General features: G+C 38.5%; 2 protein-coding genes across 20 annotated transcripts in view; one reads left to right on the top strand and one right to left on the bottom strand.

Moving 5' to 3' along the window:
* Positions 1 to 2: 2 nt before the first annotated feature.
* The window catches only part of AIMP2 (aminoacyl tRNA synthetase complex interacting multifunctional protein 2), a 22,227-nt gene continuing 693 nt past the window's right edge, over positions 3 to 21,536 (bottom strand). Inside the window, exons 1-4 of one of the 5 annotated variants that reach the window (XM_069486593.1) lie at positions 9,942 to 10,170; positions 6,285 to 6,491; positions 4,469 to 4,700; positions 3 to 583 (exon numbers count right to left, since the gene is read on the bottom strand). In XM_069486593.1, the coding sequence (XP_069342694.1) occupies positions 195 to 583; positions 4,469 to 4,700; positions 6,285 to 6,491; positions 9,942 to 10,076 (963 nt within the window). In that variant the 5' untranslated portion in view covers positions 10,077 to 10,170 and the 3' untranslated portion in view covers positions 3 to 194. Of the gene's footprint in view, positions 584 to 4,468; positions 4,701 to 6,284; positions 6,492 to 6,588; positions 6,620 to 9,941; positions 10,172 to 21,536 lie in introns of those variants that run through there. The other 4 variants (XM_069486594.1, XM_069486597.1, XM_069486595.1 and 1 more) reach the window with 4 other exon arrangements.
* PMS2 (PMS1 homolog 2, mismatch repair system component) overlaps positions 10,261 to 21,536 on the top strand; it is a 23,762-nt gene continuing 12,486 nt past the window's right edge. For 4 of the 15 annotated variants that reach the window (XM_069486579.1, XM_069486577.1, XM_069486574.1 and 1 more), the window contains exons 1-10: positions 10,363 to 10,442; positions 12,206 to 12,345; positions 12,953 to 13,039; positions 13,219 to 13,321; positions 14,364 to 14,547; positions 16,065 to 16,232; positions 16,726 to 16,823; positions 17,854 to 17,953; positions 19,378 to 19,462; positions 20,506 to 20,661. In XM_069486579.1, the coding sequence (XP_069342680.1) occupies positions 10,420 to 10,442; positions 12,206 to 12,345; positions 12,953 to 13,039; positions 13,219 to 13,321; positions 14,364 to 14,547; positions 16,065 to 16,232; positions 16,726 to 16,823; positions 17,854 to 17,953; positions 19,378 to 19,462; positions 20,506 to 20,661 (1,144 nt within the window). In that variant the 5' untranslated portion in view covers positions 10,363 to 10,419. Of the gene's footprint in view, positions 10,443 to 12,205; positions 12,346 to 12,952; positions 13,040 to 13,185; positions 13,322 to 14,363; positions 14,548 to 16,064; positions 16,233 to 16,724; positions 16,824 to 17,853; positions 17,954 to 19,377; positions 19,463 to 20,505; positions 20,662 to 21,536 lie in introns of all 15 variants that reach the window. The other 11 variants (XM_069486578.1, XM_069486576.1, XM_069486570.1 and 8 more) reach the window with 10 other exon arrangements.

Below are 21,536 nucleotides of genomic sequence, written 5' to 3'. Positions count from 1 at the left end.
TCATGGTATGTTGCATATGATTTTGCTGAATTTTAAATAAAATGAAAACCACAAATTACATGATGCTTTTATTGATACTTGACAACTGGCATAAATAAAAAGACTTTGATTCTAATACAAGTCTCTTTACTGACAACAGGCATGAAACAGCACCATTCTTAAAATCTAAACCCTTTAAAATCCATTGCTGAAATTCACTTAAGGAGCTTGAGGGCAGTGTTAAAAGGGGCCAGGTTTTCACAAGACCGCATCCACCTCTGCACATTGGCCGGCACCGTTGCACTGCAGCCTCCGGTCTGCTGGAGCACAGACCATAGCACGACGTCTGCCACGGTGAGTTCATTCCCAGCGAGCCAAGGGCTCTTCCCAAGAGCAGAGTTCATGGAACGGAAAACAGCGGCTTTTTCTTTACTGCTTCCCTCTTTTAACTGAAAAATAGCAATGTCTACCCAGCTATCTATGAGGGTTGCATTTACAGCATTATGCTTCTGGCCAAACAGAGAGAACAAGAAACGTGCGATGTTCCCTTCTCCTTCAATGGGGCACATCGTCTGGACACTGAATTTCATCTGAGTCTTTGGCACTGAAAAGAAAAAAAAAAATACTGTGTAGCATCAACAACAGCCCTGAAGGAAGTACTTGTACAATGTGGAAAGGGGAAGTCACTAAAAATCATGAACTAATGATAAGGGAAAGTATATTTTCAAGAACGTCACATCACATTTTTAGTTTGTCTCCAAAAGGTTTAATATTCAAAAGGGTTTGAGTGCAAACTATATGTTAAAAAAGTAACCAAGTAACCATTTCTGGTATTTGATCATGACAGTTCCAAGCTAGAAGGGACTGCAGACCGTCTACTCCAATCCCTGGCCTAAAGGATGTGGAGACACAGGTGTTCCAGAGAGGCTGGGAGCTCTCTGCCTTCATAATCACTTTTGTGGAGCTGAGAGCAGTTAAGGTATCCCTGATGAATGACATTAACTCACTTCCCTCTGTATCAGCTTAACCAGGACAGTACTCTGTCTTTTTATGGCCATATGAAAGGATAACTTCGGTGTCCCTGTAATGGTAAGTTTTAGAACGTGAAGGCAAGATGGCTGCAACAGCCATTGCTCCCGTGCTCAGACAGGACTCCCTTCCTCCAATGCTCACAACCCTCCTGCGCCTGACCTGTGTCTCACTCAGAGACCCCAACCTTCCCAGGGGAATGAGGGCATCTTTGCATCAAGAATCATTTCTGCTCCTCTTCTATAACTACCCCACAAGCTTTCCAGACTTTTAGATGATTTGACCTGAGAGCAAACAGCTGTATGCTGTGTATGCCATATAATATCCTATCTCGCTGCCTCTTATCAAAACCATGACGCATGTTTCATCATATAGTATAGCTGACCCTTGAAAATCACCGTGGTTAGCAGCCGCGGCCCCCTTCCCCTGTGCAGTCAAAAATCCACATATATAAGCTGGGCACAGTGGCTCATGCATATAATCTCAGCACTTCAGGAGGCTGAGGTGGGAGGGTCGACTGGGCAACATAGGACTGGGCAACATAGCGAGACCTTGTCTCTTAAAAAAAAAAAAAAACAACAACAAAAAAAACAAACCCACATGTAACTTTTGCCTCCCCCTAAAACTTAACAAGTAACAACCAGAAGCCTTACTGATGACATTAACAGTCAACACATTTTATGTGTCATATGTATTATATACTGTATTCTTACAATAAAGGAAGCTAGGGAGGCTGGGCATGGTTAACACATGCTTATAGTCCCAGCTACTTAGGAGGCTGAGGCAGGAGGATCACTTGAATCCAGGAGTTCGAGACTGTAGTACACTATGATCATGACTGTGAATAGCCACTGCATTCCAGCCTGGGCAATGTAGTGAGACCCTGTCTTAAAAAATAATAAGGAATAGGAAATATATTTACTATTCATTAAGTGAAAGTGGATCATCATAAAGGTCTTCATCCTCATCTTTATGCTGATCGGTGGAAGAGGAGAGGTTGCTGTTTTCAGGGGTGGCAGAGGTGGAAGACGTGGAGGAGGCGGAAGGGGAGGCAGGAGAGGCAGGTACACTCTATAACTTTATGGAAATATAATTTGTCTGACTTTTGCTTTTTCATTTCTCTAAAAATGTTCCTATACAGTTCCAATCCTTTTTCCACTGTGTGCTTTAGTTCCAGTGCCTGTATCATAGAAGTCTTCATGTCATAAAAAGAAATCAAAAGCAGTCTGGAATAATCGAACCCTTCTGTTAGACTGTCTAATGTCAATTTATTTTCTGGTGCGGCTTCCACATTTTCTTCAACATCTGCCACTGGTTCGGAAGGACTCATCTCCATCAAAGTCTTCTGTTAGTTCCTCTGATGTGGTGTTTATTAGCTCTTGAACTTCTCCAAGATCATTTTTACCCCCTTTTAGGAGACGGGGGTCTTGCTACATTGCCCAGGTGGGTCTTGAACTCCAGGGCTCAAGTGATCCTCCCACCTCAACCTCCTGAGTAGCTGGGACTACAGGCACATGCCTAAGCGCCTGGCTCCCAAGATCCATATTTTGAAACCCTTCACCCTCGCCACACCTTCTTTGCTGTATCCATAATCTCTTTATTTCATTGATTGGCCCTGTCATACATCCAGTGAAGTCACGCACAATATCTGGACACAGTTTTCTCCAGCAGGAATCTGTTTTGGGCTTGATGGCTTTCCCGGCTTTTTCTGTAACAATGATGGCATCTTCAATGGTGTAATTCTTCCAGGCTTCCATTATGTTCTATTGGGGTTCTCCTCCATGGTACTGACAATTCTTTCCATACAGTACTGTATGTAATGAGCCTAAAAGATCCTTATGACTTCCTGATATAGAGGCTGAATTAGAGACATCGTGTTTGGGAGCAAGCAGACCACTTGGACACCTTTGATGTTAACTCATAGGGTTCTGGCTGGCCAGGGGCACTATCCTGTATCAAAAGAACTTTAAAAGGCAGACCCTTACTGGTGAGGTACTTCCTGACTTCAGACAAAGCATCGATGGAACTAATCCAGAAAAAGGGTTCTCGTCCAGGCCTCCTTGTACAACCAAAAGACTAGCAGCTGTGTTTATCCTTTCTCCAAGGCTTAGGAGTTAGCAGCTTTACAGATAAGGGCAGGCCTGACCATAAACCTGATTGCATTTGCACAAAACAGCAGAGTTAGCTTAGCCATTCCTGCCTCAAATCCTGGTGCTTGCTTGTCTTCTTAATAAATGTTCTTTGTGGCATTTTTTCCTAGAATAGGGCACTTTTGTCTGCATTAAAAACCTATTCAGGCAGCAATTCTTTCTTCTCAATGATTTTCTTCATGGCGTCTGGGAACTTGCCTACTGTTTTTTGGTTGGCAGAAGCTGTTTTTCCTGTTACCTTGATATTTTTTAAGGCAAAACTCTCTAAAATTATCAAACCATCCTTTGCTGAGCTGGCATCAATGGTCCAGCTTTAGATCATTCACCTTCCTTTTGCTTTACATCGTCATATGACGACTTCACTTTTTCTCGAATCATGTTAGAATCTATAGGTATGCCTTTCTTACAGCAAGCCTACATCTACATAAAGAGTGCGTTTTTAATACAAGATAAAACAATTATTTCATTAAAAGTACAAAGTTTTTGTGCCTGCTGGCATAGCTGCAGCTACAGCTTCAAGAATTTCCTTTCCTTTTTTATTTTTTAACATGAGTCCTTAAGCTGGATTTATTTATCTTGAAACGGTGGGCAAGCACAGGGGCAGACCTCTATCTAAAGTACATATCAAGCAATTTAACTTTTTCTTGTAATATCATGATTTTGCTTCTTGAAAGCACTTCCAGCATCACTAGTGGCTCTCAGTCTGTGTCCCATGGTATTATCTGAGGTTTATATTATTGCACTAAACATGATGAAAAATACTCAAGGACCTCAAAAGATCACTTTTTACTGAGATACGCAATTTATCGGAGAGATGAACTGCTCATACGGAGATGATGAGCGTCACATGACGTCTTAAGCCAATACTTGCAACACTTGAACTCACCACAACAGCAACAGGAGGTGCTATTACAGTATGTACTACAGTTAATTTTATGCAGTTACGATTTAACACTGTATTTTTACATTTGTTTATATTTCTTTTGACTACAAATGGTGCCATGTATGGTAATTGTGTAAGTTTTGATAAATTTTACTTTTTATAATAGATTTGTGTATATTTTATGGAAGCAAATGATAAAACAGACTAGTATCTACATATATTTTATGTATTCATAACTTTTTAACTTTTTCGATATTTCTAGCCTATGCAGTTTTTCTGCAAGTTTTTTCCAATTGTTGCAAATCTCCAAAAATTTTTCCAATCTATTTATTTTTAAAAATCTGCACATAAGTGGACCCCTGCAGTTCAAACCCACATTGTTCAAGGATCAACTGTATATAAGTTCAACTCAGTTCTCTCTACTTACCATTCTTCCAAATTAGAGTAAAACCCAGCTGATATTCATGACGGGGCTGTTTTTTATTCTGTTCTCCAAAGCACTTCAGAAGGTTTTCAGGCACGCTCTTGACTGATGAATGCGTGTGCACAGTGGACAGGACCCTGTAGTGGTCACAGAGCAGCCTGTGCAGCACGAGCAGGGAAAGCGGAGGGGAGGCTGGGTTTGCATTGATCACGATGTCTTTCAGCGCCCCATAATCCTGGGGAAAGAGCAAAACAATGTAGCAAATAAAGGCAATCTGAGTGTGCATAACTGTACCAGGTCCTGCTAGTCTAAGAACTTAACCAGGGCTATTTAATTGAATCACCCACTCCCATGAAGAAGGCACTATGACATCTCTACAGCTGAGAAAAGTAATTCATCCAAAGGTCACTCAGCTCAGTAAGAAATGGAGCTGGGATGTGAGCTGACTCCGCCCCCTTAGCCCCCTACACTGCTGGCTTCCTACAAATAAAAAGTTGACTTTACTGTCAATAAAACAAGACATCAGGAATGACACTTCTATTTGTCTCTTTTATCTCTGAGATAAAACTATGTTCAAAAAAATCACACATGCAAGTATTCCAGCTACCAAATCTTTTTAAAACCTGACTACCTGACAGGATATAGGTTCTACATCAATTTGTGCTGTGGGGAAATTCTAAAACACAAAGTGTTAACTAAAGTGCCAAAACTGATAAGCTTTTTGGATGAAGACTTTATTTCTATACTATCAGTCTTAATAATAAATGCAACTTATGTAAACAATCGCAGCCAAATTCCTAGCCTTTCCAAGCCTGCCACTCCTGACTAATGTCCTACACATCAAGGTATGCAGAGTGCTCTGCAGTTTCCTGAACATATTGTATTACATGACTGTGCCTTCTGAAGCATCAAATATCATCTTGAGCACTATGTGCTCTGAGAAGCCTTCCCAGCACCCTGAGAAATCCCGTCACTGCTGTGTGCTCACCAACCCATCCAGTAGACTCTGGCTCCCCGGAGGCCTGCTAGGGTCTCCCCAGAGTCCTCAGTGCATGCAAACAAGTATTGAATGAATGTGTGAGCAGGAGAAGGAATACACAAATGTAGAGGTACAGAGGTTACCAAAAACTGACCCCTGAATGAGATACTGAAACATTGTTTCTACTTTTTAAGTCTTTGGGAACATTCTATCACCCATTCTTGAGGGAGGCGAGTAGGGATTCTTGCCACAAACCCTTTTGAACTCTCAAATAAGCCTATAAACTTCAATCATGACAGCTGGCTGATGCAACCTACTTTTAATACAGCAAACTGAATTTAAGCAAAATGCATTTGAAATATGAGACTGTGGCAGACGGTAGCAATATATTTTAAAAGGATTAGTGGGACTTCGGTGCTTGGGCAGCCAAGGTTCTGAAAGTTCGGCTATTCTCAAAAAGATGAAGGTTGCCTCTGCTGAAGAATCTGAGCAGCACTGAGCACACAAGCTGAGATCTGCTGCTCCAGGCTTGGGGGCTGCTGGAACCCCCAGAATGGCAGAGGCCGTAACTCTTCTTGACCCCTTTCTCTGCCTGCAGATCCTCCCTGTTCTCCACTTAGCCTGAGAAGTCAAGAGGAGGCTTTAGAGCTTGTTTTGGCTTCACTCACACCTCGTGAATCTGTTGTGTGCAAAGGCACAATCATTTAGAGAAAAAAAGAACATGCTCTTTGCTCTACCTCTGAAAAACGGAAAGCCAAGGCTTTAATCACACTAGCACAATTTTCTTGCACTAACAACCCAACACACACTGACATTTCTCAACTTTCAAAACAAACTTACCTTTCCAAGCACTGAATTCAAGTCCAGTGAATTGGTCATTAAAGCAGTGGGCTCATCTGCTTGAATTATGTTCGTTACATCCAAGTCTGCATCTGGTGTTTGAATCATCTTGGAGAGACCATCAACTGCAGCTTTCAACTCATATAAACGCTTTAAAATATCATCTTGGCGGGACTCAAGAGCTTGCAGAGATGGGTCAGATTCTTCCTAAAGAAACCAACATCCAAGTGTTCATTTCTTCTCACATCAAAGCAGTCAGTCTGTTTAAATTTGATCACTTGTCTTACTTGTTCCATGCACTGACCAAACCTCCCACCCTTTAAAAGAAGACATTAAAATAAAGTAGCAGAATCACCGTATTTTCCCCATAGTCCAATAGATCCCTGCAAATCCATCCACAAATGCTTTAAAACAAACAAACAAACAAACAAACAAACATTGTGACTAAAAGCCACTTTGAAATTGTATGATTCCTATTTCAGGTAATTTAGTCTCAGAAGAGGGAAGGGTAGAAAATGAACACAAATTATCCCTTATTCTTAATAACAAACTAATTCAAAATACTTTGCTTGAACAAGTAGTGAAGATGGGGGGATGAGGATGTAACTCAGTAATTTATACAAATAGAAGGGAAAAGGGAGCACAGAACTGAATCTGTGCATCCTTCTTGCCTAGTGTAGTGTCTGGTACACAGTAAAGAATCAACATTTGATGATGAATAAATCTCAAACTCCATAGATTTACTTTAAAAGGCAATAACAAGCCTAAAATGGCAATTCAAAGTATATGTGTGTGTGTGTGTGTGTGTGTGTATCAATAACAAGAAACTTCCCAATAAAGTCACATTGTACAACCAGATTCATGAGCTCACAGGAGAGAACAAAGAATACATTAAGCATGTGGAAAATGCTGATGACAATAGGCAGTGACCTCAACGAGTTTATTGTAAGTGTGCGCTCATGATATTCATGGGAGTGCAGAAGGGTTACTTGCTCACATTTGTGTGTGGCAAGTTCAATGTTCCCAGAACATCTGTTCCTCCACTATTCACTCAGTACACCTCCCTCTCTCACATATCCAATTTATCTTCAGGTAGTGTTTGTCAGTTTTACCTCCCAAATATATTTGGAGTCCACTGGCTTCTAAGTGTGCTTCCAACTGTCACTGCCCAAGGCCAAGCCACCGTTTTTCACATGGCCTATTTTCTAACTGGCCACCCTGCATACATTCTGGTCCACCCCTCCAATCTATCCCTTAAGATGGCAGCTACAGAGAGTTTAAAAAACAAACTCAGATCTGTGATCACCCCTTCCCCCCCAACCCCCGCCTTTGCTAACCTCTCAGGCTCTTAGCATATTAAGTTAAACCTTTAACATGGCTTAATATCTCATATGATTTGGCCCCTGGCTGCCTCACCTCACCTAATTCCCTCCCCTAGCTCTGCGCTCTAACCACACTGTATTGTGAATTCCTAAAAATAACCACACTCCCGCCTACCACAGGAACTTTACACATGCTATTCCTTCCCTCTGTCTGCAATACTCTTCCCACTTCTCATGTCTGGTTAACTCCTATTTACACTAGAGCGTAATCAACACTTTCTCAACTCTCCTAGTCTGCTGCTCTTGCTTAAGATCGAACAGCAAAGAATTGTTAAGTTCACTGACTTCTGAGTGGAACAAGGAAGAATAGAGTTCACTATGCCAATGAAATAATTAGGGGCCAAGTGGAAAGAAGTTGGAACGCAAGATGTGTGACGAGTGGGGCTACTATCTGTTTAATATCCTGTTATTCAATGACAGCCCTCCTGAGGAATATTTCCCATCTTTTAACCAACCTGTATTTGTGCATTCTTTGTGCACAATCTTGCTCATTTCTACAAATGGCAGTACGGTGCCTGCCCCACTAGGCCCAAAAAGGCACCTACTGGATTCAAAACTCAGTCAACACTGAACAATGTCTGAAGTACTGCATATGCAACGTGGCCTGTGATTTATGAGCCCTGAGTTTAGTCCCTTGTGATCTTCGTAACACCAACATGCTCAAGATCTGCTCTACCTCATCAGCCTGCTGTTTTCCTTGCTGAGACTAGATTGTGACTCGGTATATTGTGTTTATGCATTTGTTTTAATTTACATGTATTTAGAAACAGATTATTTGTGTTGCTGTCATATACTCTGGATATGCCTGATTTCTAATTGTCTATCCACATTATTCTTCTCTGCTAGAGAAACTGCTAGAGGAGTGGGATTGTGTGTCTTCTAAGTTAGAAGTTCACACATAAAAGCTCAAAGGAAGTGAGGCAACAGACTTATAACAAACAAAACAAACCCAAAACTAGATCTTAAATGAGAAGTGACAGTCTCCATTCTGGGTTTTCTTTTTGGTTCCATGGGACTGTGCAGTTGAAGAGGCATTGGGCCAAGTCTCCATGGCAGTCTGTAGTTGAAGGGACCATTGAACAATGACTGCTATTTTTGTCTTAGCTCTGTAGTGAGATAACAGCTGTCATTTGGTTTCAAACTAACCTTCCTTCCTTCCTTCCAATGTAGGCAGAAAGTCTAATGGCTTAATAGGCAAACTGAAGGATAACACACAGTGGGAAAACAGATCTCAAAAGTTATCTATCTATTCACTCATCTTCTGTCAGAATGGGCAGACCTTTCTACGGCTGGAAACCTAAGATGTATATTTGTAATTGATAAAAGAGCGAAAGACTTGAGTAGGTAAGCTACAAAACAGCAATCAAAATGGCCAGTAAATATGAAAAGGTCTTCAACTTACTGAAACTACATTAGGATACCACTTTACACACACCAGCTTTGGGAAGGGTGCAAGTATCAGGAATTCTTGTACACTGCTGGTGAGAGCACAAACCAGTATAACCACTTTGGAAAATAATTTATCTAGTAAAGTGGAAGACAGACCTGCCCATTGAGCCAGCAATCTCATTCCTTAGTATATACCCTATGCCTGCTCTAGTATAATACTCATTGCAGAATAATTCATAACAGCAGAAAAGGGCAAACAATCCGGTGTCTATGAGCATAGGATGGATAAGTAATGATGGCAGAGTCATGCAATGGAACAGTATATTACAGAGAAAATGAACATTGTTACTCTCAACAAAATGACTCTTAAAATCATGTCTTCAAAAAAGAAGCCAGACACAATAGAACACATATCGAATGCTTCCACTTATATCAAGACTATGTTGTTTTAGGGATGCATATGTAGTTGACAAAATAATTTAAAAAGCAGGACATAATTACCATAAAAGTCAGGACCTCTGGGGGAAAGTTATAAGCGAGAAGGGTAGGGCGGTGACAACATGTGTCAACCAACCTGGGTGGTGGTGATCCTGGGGTTCGTTCTGTAATTCCTCTAAGCGAGCATTTATGTGCTATTCGCTTTTCGGAGGGTAAAATTTTCTAATAAAAAAGTTTAAGCGGCCACATGCGAAAAAAAGAAAAGAGAAGAGATAGATATTTTAACTGACAAAAGTTAGCGTGACTTGTTAGCCGGCCGGCACAGAGGCCGGCGTGGGACTGGCGGCCAACCCCGAACCAGGTGAGATCCACTCGCCCCAGCCTCGCAGGACACGGCCACTGGCCCGCCGTCGCGCCTGCGCACTGGGCGGGGGCCGCGCGCTCCTACCTGCACATGGCCCGAGTCGGGCATGCCGCCGCCGGTTCTGCCGTGCACGTTGGGGAGCCGGTACATGCAGGTGGGAAGCTCTACACGGAGGGGCGCGCTGCCCCCGTGATAGGGCTTTACCTGGTACATCGGCATCGCGGAACCAAAGGAAAGAAGGTGGCGCCTGACGGACGCGAAAGCTCAGAAACCGTCCAAGGCCGCGACAGATTACAGCCACCTCCCTGCTGACCCTGCTGCGGACGTTTGGGAAATCGCAGTCCGTGTACTCTAATTGGCCATGGCTCTCTAAACGTCACGGACTCGACTTTTGACGGAGCCAATAAGCGAGACGGAGATATGGGAAGTATTTGCCGCCCCCGCACGGAAGAGGCGGGGCACAGTGTGGAAAGCAGCCAATGGACGGCCGGGAGGCGGGGCCCCTGTGGGAGCCGCAGGGGGAGCTCTCGGTAATCCCGAAGGCGGGTCGGGTTCTGCATCCATGGAGCGAGCTGAGGGCTCGAGGTGAGCGGGGCTTGCGGTCTATCCTGACGGTCGCCCTTTGTAAGGCTCACGGCGTTCCAGCCCCCTGGAAAGGAGGGGAAAGTGGCCGAGGCGCGTAGCGAGCCCGCGGCGTGGAGTCTCCGGAGCGGCGTGTGCAGCGCTCCTCTGACTCGGTGCCCTTTGGGTGCGCTTTGAGGCTAGGGTCGATCCCCTCTTCGCGTCCTGGGCTGGTGGCGGGATTCGGCCCGCTCCCGGGCAGCCCCTGCCTAGACGCCATCACGAGGCCGTGGACTTGAAGCCAGAACATGAAATACCCGTAGACTGAATTCATTTCCGTTTTACCTGGTGTCTCTCTCTCTCTTTTAAAAAACTGAGGTTATTTTGGGAAGGAGGGAGCTTCAAGGCCCATCCTAATTTGCATAGCTGAACGGTTTTTTTAAACTGCAGTGCTTATATATCTGCTCGAGTATGTGATTTTTGGCCGGCAAGCTACTGTCTTCGGGGTACTGAATCTTCGGCCCGCACTGTTGTGTTCAATGTCAGATTCGTAAACGCAGATTTGCTGCCTGTATTTAAAGGTTGTAGCATCCCCCTCCTCAAAATGAATATCAGAAGTGAACCTGTAGGCCACGGCATGTTGCCACATACACACATTTTTAGAGATACTTTCCATTTTATGTGCAGTTTCCCGTTGTAGAAAACAAGTGAGATTCATTGCAAGGTAGAATGGAGAGTAAAAATGGTTGCTCCTTTATTTCAGAAGGGTTGATGAAAGGTCTACTATGCCTTAGATGCTGTGGGAAATACCTAAAGATTTCTCTTCCAGGGAGGCTCTTGCATTCTATTATACCCAAGTTATCAATTAAACCGTTTACTAGAAATTGCTGGATTATTGAACATACGGAATTGGCCGGGCAGACGAGGAAGAAGGCAGTTTAGACAGGGACCTGCTTAGACACAGCTCAGTGTCTAAAAGAGCTTGTGATATTCAAGAAACAGTTGTTCACTGTGACTAAAATGTGGGGAACTTGGTGAAGGGAAAAGGATTAGAGGGAATGAGTAAATGGGTAGATTGGGGCCTGATTTTGACTAGATTTAAACTTCATATAGTAGGCAGTAGGGCACTAATAAATTTCTAAGCAGAAGAATCATTTAACCAGATTTGTGATTTCAAAAATAACTCTGGTGGTAGCATGGAGGATAAATTGGTGTAGGGAGAAAGTAGAGACAAAACAGTTGTAAAATTCTTAAAACTGGTACAGCAAGAACTTTGAGGGCCTTTATTAAGGCAGCAGCTGGCAGCTGGGATTTGGAGAGAGGTTTCCAAGGCAACCGTTAATATTAGTATGTATGGGAATAGTTATCGTACAGCTGGTACCCAGTTTCTGACATGGTTTTGACGTAAACACTATTTCCCAGAATACTCTCGGTTTTTCAAATTATGCAAGAAATGTTGCTTTCACTTTTCAAGAAAGAAGATCCTATTGTTGCAAAAGATTATGGTAGCTTGAGAGATACAATGTGTCTCCATGTAGGTGCCAGTATAACTAGATTTTAAATATCTGTTGAATTTGAAGTGTGTATTCAGAAGTATTTTTGACAGATATTTAAGGATTGTAAAACAATGTTTATATTTATGAATAATAAAGAAGTATGTTAATATAATAAATGAATAGATTAAACTCATAAGTTATTAACAGTGATGAGTCATTTCCCACATTCAAAATCAGGATGAAAACGCATAACTGAGTACTTGCTTTGTGTCTTGTAAACGATTTCTTTAGTACAGAACTTGCTAAGGCCATCAAACCTATCGATCGGAAGTCAGTCCATCAAATTTGTTCCGGGCAGGTGGTTCTCAGTCTAAGCACTGCTGTGAAGGAGTTGGTGGAAAATAGCGTGGATGCTGGTGCCACTAATATTGGTAAGTTTGGGAGAGTTTAACACCATAGGAACTAATCCATTATTTTATTCAAGAAACATTTGTTACTGTAATAAGACAATGAAGTGTTGATATACCAATAAGTTATTAAAGGTAGTGCCTATTATGTGCCTACTATTTAGGTAGTAATAATCATAATAGCAGCTAACTTCTATTGTGTTCTTACTTAGCAGGCATTGTGCTAAGAATTATACATGGAATATCTCATTTAATCTGCAGAATAACTTTATGAGATAGGAGTTATTATCTTCATTTTACAGATGAGGAAATTAAAGGACAGGGAATTTACTTTTCTTGAGGTTATAAAGCTAGTAAAATATGATCCAGAAAGTCTGATTCCAGAGCTTGTTCTTGTTAATGACTGTGTTAAAATTATTCCTTTCAAAAGAAAGAAAAAACAAAACTGTTTAATCTTGGCTAGTAAATATGCAAAAAGGACTTCAAAATATAAAAAATGACAATAGTACATTTAACTTGAAGTGTAGTTATGGCTCTTAGATTTGCATTATATGTTATAAATAATGTCAATATAAAAGCTTTTAGCATGGACCAGTCTTTGAGAAATACATAAATGTATTAAATTTTTTAGATCTAAGGCTTAAAGACTATGGGGTGGATCTCATTGAAGTTTCAGACAATGGATGCGGGGTAGAAGAAGAAAACTTTGAAGGCTTAAGTAAGTTGAATTTTTCTAATCTTATTATAAGATAGTTGGGCCAAATGTCTCAGTTTTGAGTAACATTATCTTAGGAAACAAAGACAGTTTTTTAAAACCAGTTACTTTGGTAGATATTGTGTGTATTCGTTGCTATGTCACTTGAGATATCTTGGGCTTTACTTTGCACTCTCTTTCAGCTCTGAAACATCACACTTCTAAGATTCAAGAGTTTGCTGACCTAACTCAGGTTGAAACTTTTGGCTTTCGGGGGGAAGCACTGAGCTCACTTTGTGCACTGAGGTGATACAATATTTTTATCCATTAACTTGACCCCTTATAAAAAAATTGAAAAGCATAACTAGAATCATTATTGTTTACACTTTCCTATCTCAATGTCTCAACTTCTGGCTTGTTTTATCTAACTACCAATCTAAGTGATAATACTTCTGAAATTTGAGCAATAAATGAATGAAATGAAGCAAATAGTATTGTAAAAAAATTGTTGCCCTTATTAAACCAGTAATTTCTGAATTATAATATAACATATAAATAATAAATTATAGGTACCATTTTTTTTTATTTTTTTTTTGAGACAGAGTCTTCTCTGTCGCCCTGGGTAGAGTGCAGTGGCATCATCACTGCAACCTCAAACTCCTGGGCTTAAGTGATCCTCCTGCCTCAGCCTTCCAAGTAGCTGGGACTACAGGCACAAGACATGATGCCCAGCTAATTTTTCTATTTTTAGTAGAGACAAGGTCTTGGTCTTGCTCAGGCTGGTCCTGAACTCCTGGCCTCAAGCTGTCCTCCCTCCGCAGCCTCCCAGAGTGTTAGGATTACAGGCGTGAGCCACTGTGCTTGGCCAATACCATTGGTTTTAATTTATTTTCAATTTTTTAGGAAAAAAATTTAACCAAAGCACTTATTTAATTTTAGCGCAGATTCTAATTTTTATAAATAATTACTTATACATTTGAATTATTATATCTTTTGGATTCTTTTAAAAATTTTGTTAGAATGATAGTAACAAAACTGATAAATAAATATTTTTGTGAATAAATAAATTTTAAGATTCTTTATTGTTTTGTAATTCAACCTAAAAAACTAAATCAAAACTTTTATCAAAACAAAGCATTTATAGAACTCTTTGTGTCACTGTCTTTTAGGTACAGGCCTTAGGTTTTATCATGACTCCTTACCCATTTAAATCTTCTTGATTACCTCAGTGAGATCATCATCTTTTTAAAGAAAATTTTGAGAGACGGGAAAGTGAGAAAAAGAGTATTTAGTGTACAGCATTTGTGTGTCTCTAACTGAACATACGACGCCTCGCATTTTCTTACAGTGATGTAAGTATTTCTACCTGCCACACGTCTGCAAAGGTTGGGACTCGACTGGTGTTTGATCACAATGGGAAAATCATCCAAAAAACCCCCTACCCACGACCCAAGGGGACGACAGTCAGCGTGCAGCAGCTCTTCTATACGCTACCTGTGCGCCATAAGGAATTTCAAAGGAATATTAAAAAGGTACAGGAAATTTATAATCCTAGTTTTTAAGGGTATTGATAATATACGTATGACTAAAAGATTTACTAAAAATGTATACTCTTCAGTTGATTCTTTTCTCTTAATTTTTTGAGAAATGCTTCTTCCCATCAAAGACTTAACTTTAGGATGATGTACGCTTTTCTATTCTCAAGAAGAGTATCAACTAGTATTTATTAGTATTATAATAGAGAAAATGGGTCCTTTAAGAAATAAAATTATTTTTGATTCTGTCTTTATTTTTTGATAAGATGATTTCTCTTGTTTCCCTGAGAAATGAATTGTTACAACTTTTATGGATTTGCGTGCAGGTGAAACAGCTAAATGTTGTATAATTGTGTTTAAAAAGCAGACCATAAAACTATCTATATTATATGATTATGGTTTTGTAAAACAAAACAGCTGGCCTAAATATGCATAGAAAAAGGCTGGAAGAGTAGATGCTTTAATGTCATCGGTGGTTTTCCTGGGATATGTGATCTCATGTGCTTTTTGCTGTCTTCCTTATGTTTTTGTATTTTGTACATATATTTTTTATATATGTACATAGATTTCTTATAATCCAAAATGTTACTTACACTTATGCAGCTAAAAACTTCTACTTGTAGAGCAATTTGTGATAATTTTAACATTATTAAACTTTACAAAAATAGAGAAGACTTATTTTTTTGCATCTTATGGTAGAAAATTAGTGTCTTAGAAAAACATAAGAATATAAAGTTTGCACTTTTCGGAGATGACCATTATTAACAGTTTGCATATCTTTTCAGGCCCCTTTTAATTTCATGTGTTTATAAGTATTGAAATAATTTTTAAGATAAATTCATAAGATAATGAAAGCAAGTAGTATAGAACATACAGCATTCAAGTCATACAGAATTGTGTATGATTGGAAGTTGAAATTGTCTCTGCCTACCCCCAAGTTTGGTTTATATCCTTTAGATTTTAAATGTGTATGGGTATAGGCAATCGTTACACATATGTTTATATATTTTTTAAACAACTAGGATCATATTATCCACACTGCTGTATAACTGACTTTTTGCTTAGCATATTATAATTATCCTCTTTGGTCCATGCCTACTACATTATTGTTTGTCATTCCACTATGATATGGACATATAATTAATTTAATTAACTCTGTGCTGATGGTTGCTTAGATTGTTTCAGTGAACATACTTTTATATATCTTTGTATGCTAGTGCCAGTCTTTCTACAAGGATACATTTCTAGGGGAGGGATTACAAGGTCAAAGGGAATGTACTTTTTGATTTTTATAGCAGTGGACGTAGAGCATCTGGAAGTGAGAGGAGTGTGGCTAGGAACCAAAGGGTTGGAGTTTTTCTTTATAGTATATAGGAAGATGCCTCTTCATAGGTTATTCTGTCAGTGATATTTGTGAGGTGGTATGAGAACCTTGAGTTGAATGTTATAACTTACCATGTAATTCCTGTAAGAGTAAAGTAATATTGAGTCTTGTGTTTGTGTTTTTTAAACAGGAGTATGCTAGAATGGTCCAGGTCTTACATGCATACTGTATCATTTCAGCAGGCATCCGTATAAGCTGCACCAATCAGCTTGGACAAGGAAAACGACAGCCTGTGGTATGCACAGGTGGAAGCTCCAGCATAAAGGAGAATATTGGATCTGTGTTTGGACAGAAGCAGGTAGTGATAACGGTTACTGAAATACATTTTATTGCTCTAGTGATTGTGGCAGGTTTCTATTGCCCTTCCCAACAGAACAGAGAACAAAATCCAAGAATTGAATTTTTAAGTACCTATCACAAAAATTGTTTGATAGCTGGCAGTTTTTTATTTTATTCTTCCAGAGAATGAAATGCTGCATTTTTAAACTCTCTGTCTGAAAAAATATAAATTATTGTGGGCAGTGTGTTGATTATGCTTTAGTTAGAGCTCAAGTGTTTCATCTTTCTAGTCTAAAATCCAAGTCATTATAACACTTTAAAGCATTTGTCAAGATTCTTTTAATTTCTTTGTGCTCTTAACATTGGATAGGTTGACTAGGAAAGAAAAGAAATAAAACCCCTCATTTTATCTTCTTTTCTTTTTTTTTCCTCCCCCACCCCATATCTTTTTTAAAATTAGGTTCCTTCTGTCTTCATTAGGAAATAACTGTGATTCTTGGTTTCTGTTTTAGTTGCAAAGCCTCATTCCTTTTGTTCAGCTGCCCCCTAGTGACTCCGTCTGTGAAGAGTATGGTCTGAGCTGTTCTGATGCTCTGCATAATCTGTTTTAGTAAGTAGATTGCTTCCAGGAAAACTACAGTCAGTCATTTTTTGCCTGAGGGTTTTATTTATTTATTTATTTTTTCTTTACTAAAAGTAGAAAAAACCTGAGGGTTTCTTTTTTTTTTTAAAGATAGTGATTTTAGGGCTTGCAGTTTTTTGTTCTTTATAAAAAACCTTCAGCAGTATTACTGCTGAGAGAGGATTTATACAAAGGACTCAGTTACTTAATTCAAACAGTATTCTGGGTAACCAATCATTTCAGGGAGTTTCCTGTTGAGTTAGTCTTTGTTAAGCCTCTGTTTAGTTAGAGTAACTTTTAAATTATGTTATGTATGATTGACTTTTTTTTTTAGATCTGATGAAGGCAGTTCAGAATCATTACTTGTAATGTAAGAAAATAGACACTTCTGTAAGCAGGATTGGCCCTGTAAAGAACCATATTGTTTGTTCTTCCTCCACTTGCTTTTGGCTTATGCCTGAAATTGCAAAGACGGAGATGCATTTCTTCATGTTAAGCTGTTCTGATGGAAATGCAAATATCCATGGGGTGGATCTCATGTAGAACAAACACTTTGCCAATGTGTTAGTAGATGTAAGTTTGCTAATTAGGAGCAGATTTTAAAACGGAAGGGAATGTGGGCAAAGGTCCTGAATATAAGGGTTAGACTCCGTTGACAAACTGATGGGGACAATACAAAGGTTCTGAGAACATGTTTGAAATGAGACCTACTGCCTACATGAAGGCCAAGGGCTCGGTAGGGAAGGTGAAAGGAAAGCTGAAACAAATCAGTTCTGAACCCACTGCATTAATGCCAGTGGTGGGTTTGCTGACTGTCGGGGCTTTGGAGCATTCTAGAAGGTCTGGGCTCTTTCATGATTTGTCAGGATGGAGCACAGATACAAATGAACTGGAATAGTGATACTTACCAGCATGTCACCAGGTGTTTTGTTTTTCATTTTAAGAATGTGCCATGTGATATGTGTTTCTAATCCTTTTCATTCTGGAATCCTGCCCTCACTGTGTTAACATTGAATAGTGTCTCAGGTTTCATTTCACAATGTGCTCACGGAGTTGGAAGGAGTTCAACCGACAGACAATTTTTCTTTATCAATCGGAGGCCTTGTGACCCAGCAAAGGTATTTAAAACTTTTTTGTATTAGTTTATTATTTATGCTTTTGACTTTTAATCTTCTTTAGTATTTAATAACTTTTTCTGATATCACAATTTATTTGGAACTTGAGACTTTGGCTTAGAAATATGGCTTTAAAATTATCTAATTTTAGGCATTTAAAAATGTCTACTACAGATGGTTCCTGACTTCTGATGGTTCAACTTAAGATTTTTCTACTTTGTGGTGGTGCAAAAGTGATATTCGTTCAGTAGAAACCATACTTCAAGTACCCATACCATCATTCTGTTTTTTACTTTCAGTACAGTATTCAATAAATTACATGAGATATTCAATACTTTATTATAAAATAGGCTTTATGTTTGATGATTTTGCCTAATGGGCGAATGTAAGTGTTCTGAGCATGTTTAAATTAGGCTAGGCTAAGTTATGATGTTTGGTAGGTTAGGTGCATTAAATGCATTTTTGACTTCCAGTACTTTCAACTTATGATGGATTTATCGGAAAGTAACCCCATCATAAGTCAAGGAGCATATGTGTACAGTTGTTTCAATCGTGTCCGTGTTTGTGTATATATACATATTATACAAGTGTGTGAGTATGTACACACATAAATCTATAAACACATATTAATTACCACTATATTTATCATAAAAACTATTACTATTTGAAGAAAGTAAACATTTCAAAACATTCACTGTCATCTTTCAGTATAGACTGACCACATGCATATGTTTTTTTATTTTCTGTCAATTTTCCAGAAAAATAAAGGTACAGATTACTTATGCCTCAAATTTAAACTTAACATCGTAATATGGCTACATGGGCTTTTAGTGCTTTTAGTGGTTCAGTTTTGACTTTGCATCACCAGCAACATTGTACCTTAGTGATATTTTCTGTTTTCTAGTGACACTTTAAACTTCACTTGTATCTACTAGATGTGGTTCAACTTCTAAATTTTCAACCTATATTGTAATTAATGTGAGTTTATGGTTTATCTCTAATGCCATTTGGTAATCTCATTATAATGTCATATAAATGTTTCTATGTACATTGGAATACTCTTTATGAACAGTTAAACTGCACCTGCATTTTATTAAAATTTCTTCGAGAGCATCTGTACATTGGCAAAAGATTCAGTTTTAGGAGTCTATGATTAGAAATATTCCTTTGGGGGGGCATGAGGAAACTTTTTGGGTGATGGATATGTTCATTATCTTGATTGTGGGGATAGTTTCACAGGTGTGTGTATATATGTAAAAACCTATGAAATCATATGCTTTAAATATGTGCAGTTTATTGCATGTCAATCATACCTCAATAAACCTATTAAAAAATATATTCCTTTGGTGGTTAGTTAGAATAGCATGTTGTCAGAACATTGAGGGAAGGGAACACTTATTCTTTTCTAATCTTTGTATTCTGTACAGGTCTCCAGGCTTGTGAATGAGGTCTATCACATGTATAATCGACATCAATATCCATTTGTCATTCTTAACATTTCTGTTGATTCAGGTAAGTTTCACTGAGATTTTAATAAAACTAGTGACTTACTCCTAAAAGAGTAAGATGAAATTATAAACCTCTGGTATGACTGGACAGAGATAACAGTTTATGGCAGTGTAATTTTGGTTTTTATACAGAAAAACTACTTTCTAGCTGAAACTATTATATTAATTGTATTAGGAAAATGTGACTTTTTAATGTCAACCATGGGGGAAAGTAGACTAAAATGTTCTCCCCAATTTTAAAAATAATTTATTTTATATAGATTTTTTTCTGATTATTAAAATTCTGTTTTATTATCATTCAGTATTTTTTCTACATATTTAGAAATACATATATGCATACCTTAAAAATATGTATATATACACACACACCCCCACCTGTATCTTTTGGGGTGAGAAAATAATTTTGTGTCCTACTCTGTGAACATTTTTCTTCATGTTATTAAAACTTAGAAACATGATTTTAATAGTTGTATTATAGTTCAATGCATGGTTATACTTTGATTTTTTAATTCTTTTATTTTTTTATTTGTTTTCAGCTTTTGGAAATTATAAGTACTATCCTTATAATTAAATCATTATCTACATCTTTAATTATTTCCTTAAGATAAATTCCTAGGAATAGAATTACTGAGTCAGTGAACATGATCATTTTAAGGCTTTTTCTATGTTGCATTCTAGACATGTTGTATCATGTCTACACATCTACCAGCAATGTAGTAGGTATTATAATTTTTAAATTAAATTTAATATAGGATAAAATATTTAAGTTTGCTTTTTTCTTTTGTTATACATTTTCATGTATTTATTTTCTCTTTTTCTTTTACAATTGACCCATTCAAATCCTTGTATATTTTGTATGTTTAAAAAGTTGTTCATTTTTTCCTTATTTACTTGAAAAAGCTAATTTTATAATTTATGAATATTAATCTAGACACTAATGTTTTCAGTAGTACTTTTGGTAGGTAAAAGTGAATGAAATAGTAGATGGGAAAATTTGTATTGTTAAAAGTGAATTTAAACATAAGTGTGTTTTCTTTTTTGCCTTAGAATGTGTTGATATCAATGTTACTCCAGACAAAAGGCAAATTTTACTACAAGAGGAGAAGCTTTTGTTGGCAGTTTTAAAGACCTCTTTGATAGGAATGTTTGATAATGATGTCAATAAACTTAATGTCAGTCAGCAGCCACTATTGGATATTGAAGGTAAGAAAAATACTGTGTATAAGCAGCTTCTAAAACTTTTAGCTGTTGTGATACTTTCCTTATTTTCTCCAAAGTAAAGTTTTTTGACATGAAACAAAATCTTTAGATAGAGAGGATGTGTCACACCAGAAAGTGTGTAGCTAATCTATTTAAAAAGAGGCATGCGTGGTCACACATAGGAGTATGCAGTGACGTCTTTCTTGGATTATAATAGTCTCTAGTTTTTCCAGATTGGAAACAGATGACATAATACAAGATACAAGATGAGACTTGGTGCAGTGGCTCATGCCTGTAATCCCAACACTTTGGGAGGCAAGAGGATCGCTAGAAGCCAGGAGTTCAAGACCAGCCTGAGCAACATAGTGAGACCCCCCCATCTCTACAAAAAATAGAAAAGTTAGCCAGATGTGGTGGTGCACACCTGTAGTCACTGCTACTGGAAAGGCTGAAGCAGGAGGATCATTTGAGCTCAGGAGTTTGAGGTTATGGAGAGCTATAGTGATGCCACTGCACTCTATCCTGGGCGACAGAGCAAGACCTTGTCTCAAAAAAAAAAAAAAAGATTTAAAATTCTTGTCTAAAGTACACCATATGGGCTTCTTCAGGGATAATTTCCACTGACTGCTTTTTTTCCTGTGTAGGGGCTACACTTTCTTGTTTCTTTGTATGTTTCATAATTTTTTTGTGTGTGGAAAACTGGACATTTTAAATAATAGAATGTGGCAACGCTGGAGATAAGATTCTTTCTCTCCCCAGGGTTATTTGTTATTGCTATTTGTTTACTGACTTTTCTGAAAAAATTCTGTTAAATCCTCTATTCTTTATCGTGTGTGGTCACTGAAGTTTCTGTTTCGTTAGCTTCTTGATAGCTAATG

This window comes from Eulemur rufifrons, chromosome 14 (assembly GCF_041146395.1).
Source record: "Eulemur rufifrons isolate Redbay chromosome 14, OSU_ERuf_1, whole genome shotgun sequence".
Classification (NCBI taxonomy): Eukaryota; Metazoa; Chordata; class Mammalia; order Primates; family Lemuridae; genus Eulemur; species Eulemur rufifrons.
This window is presented reverse-complemented; position numbering and strand designations above follow the sequence as displayed.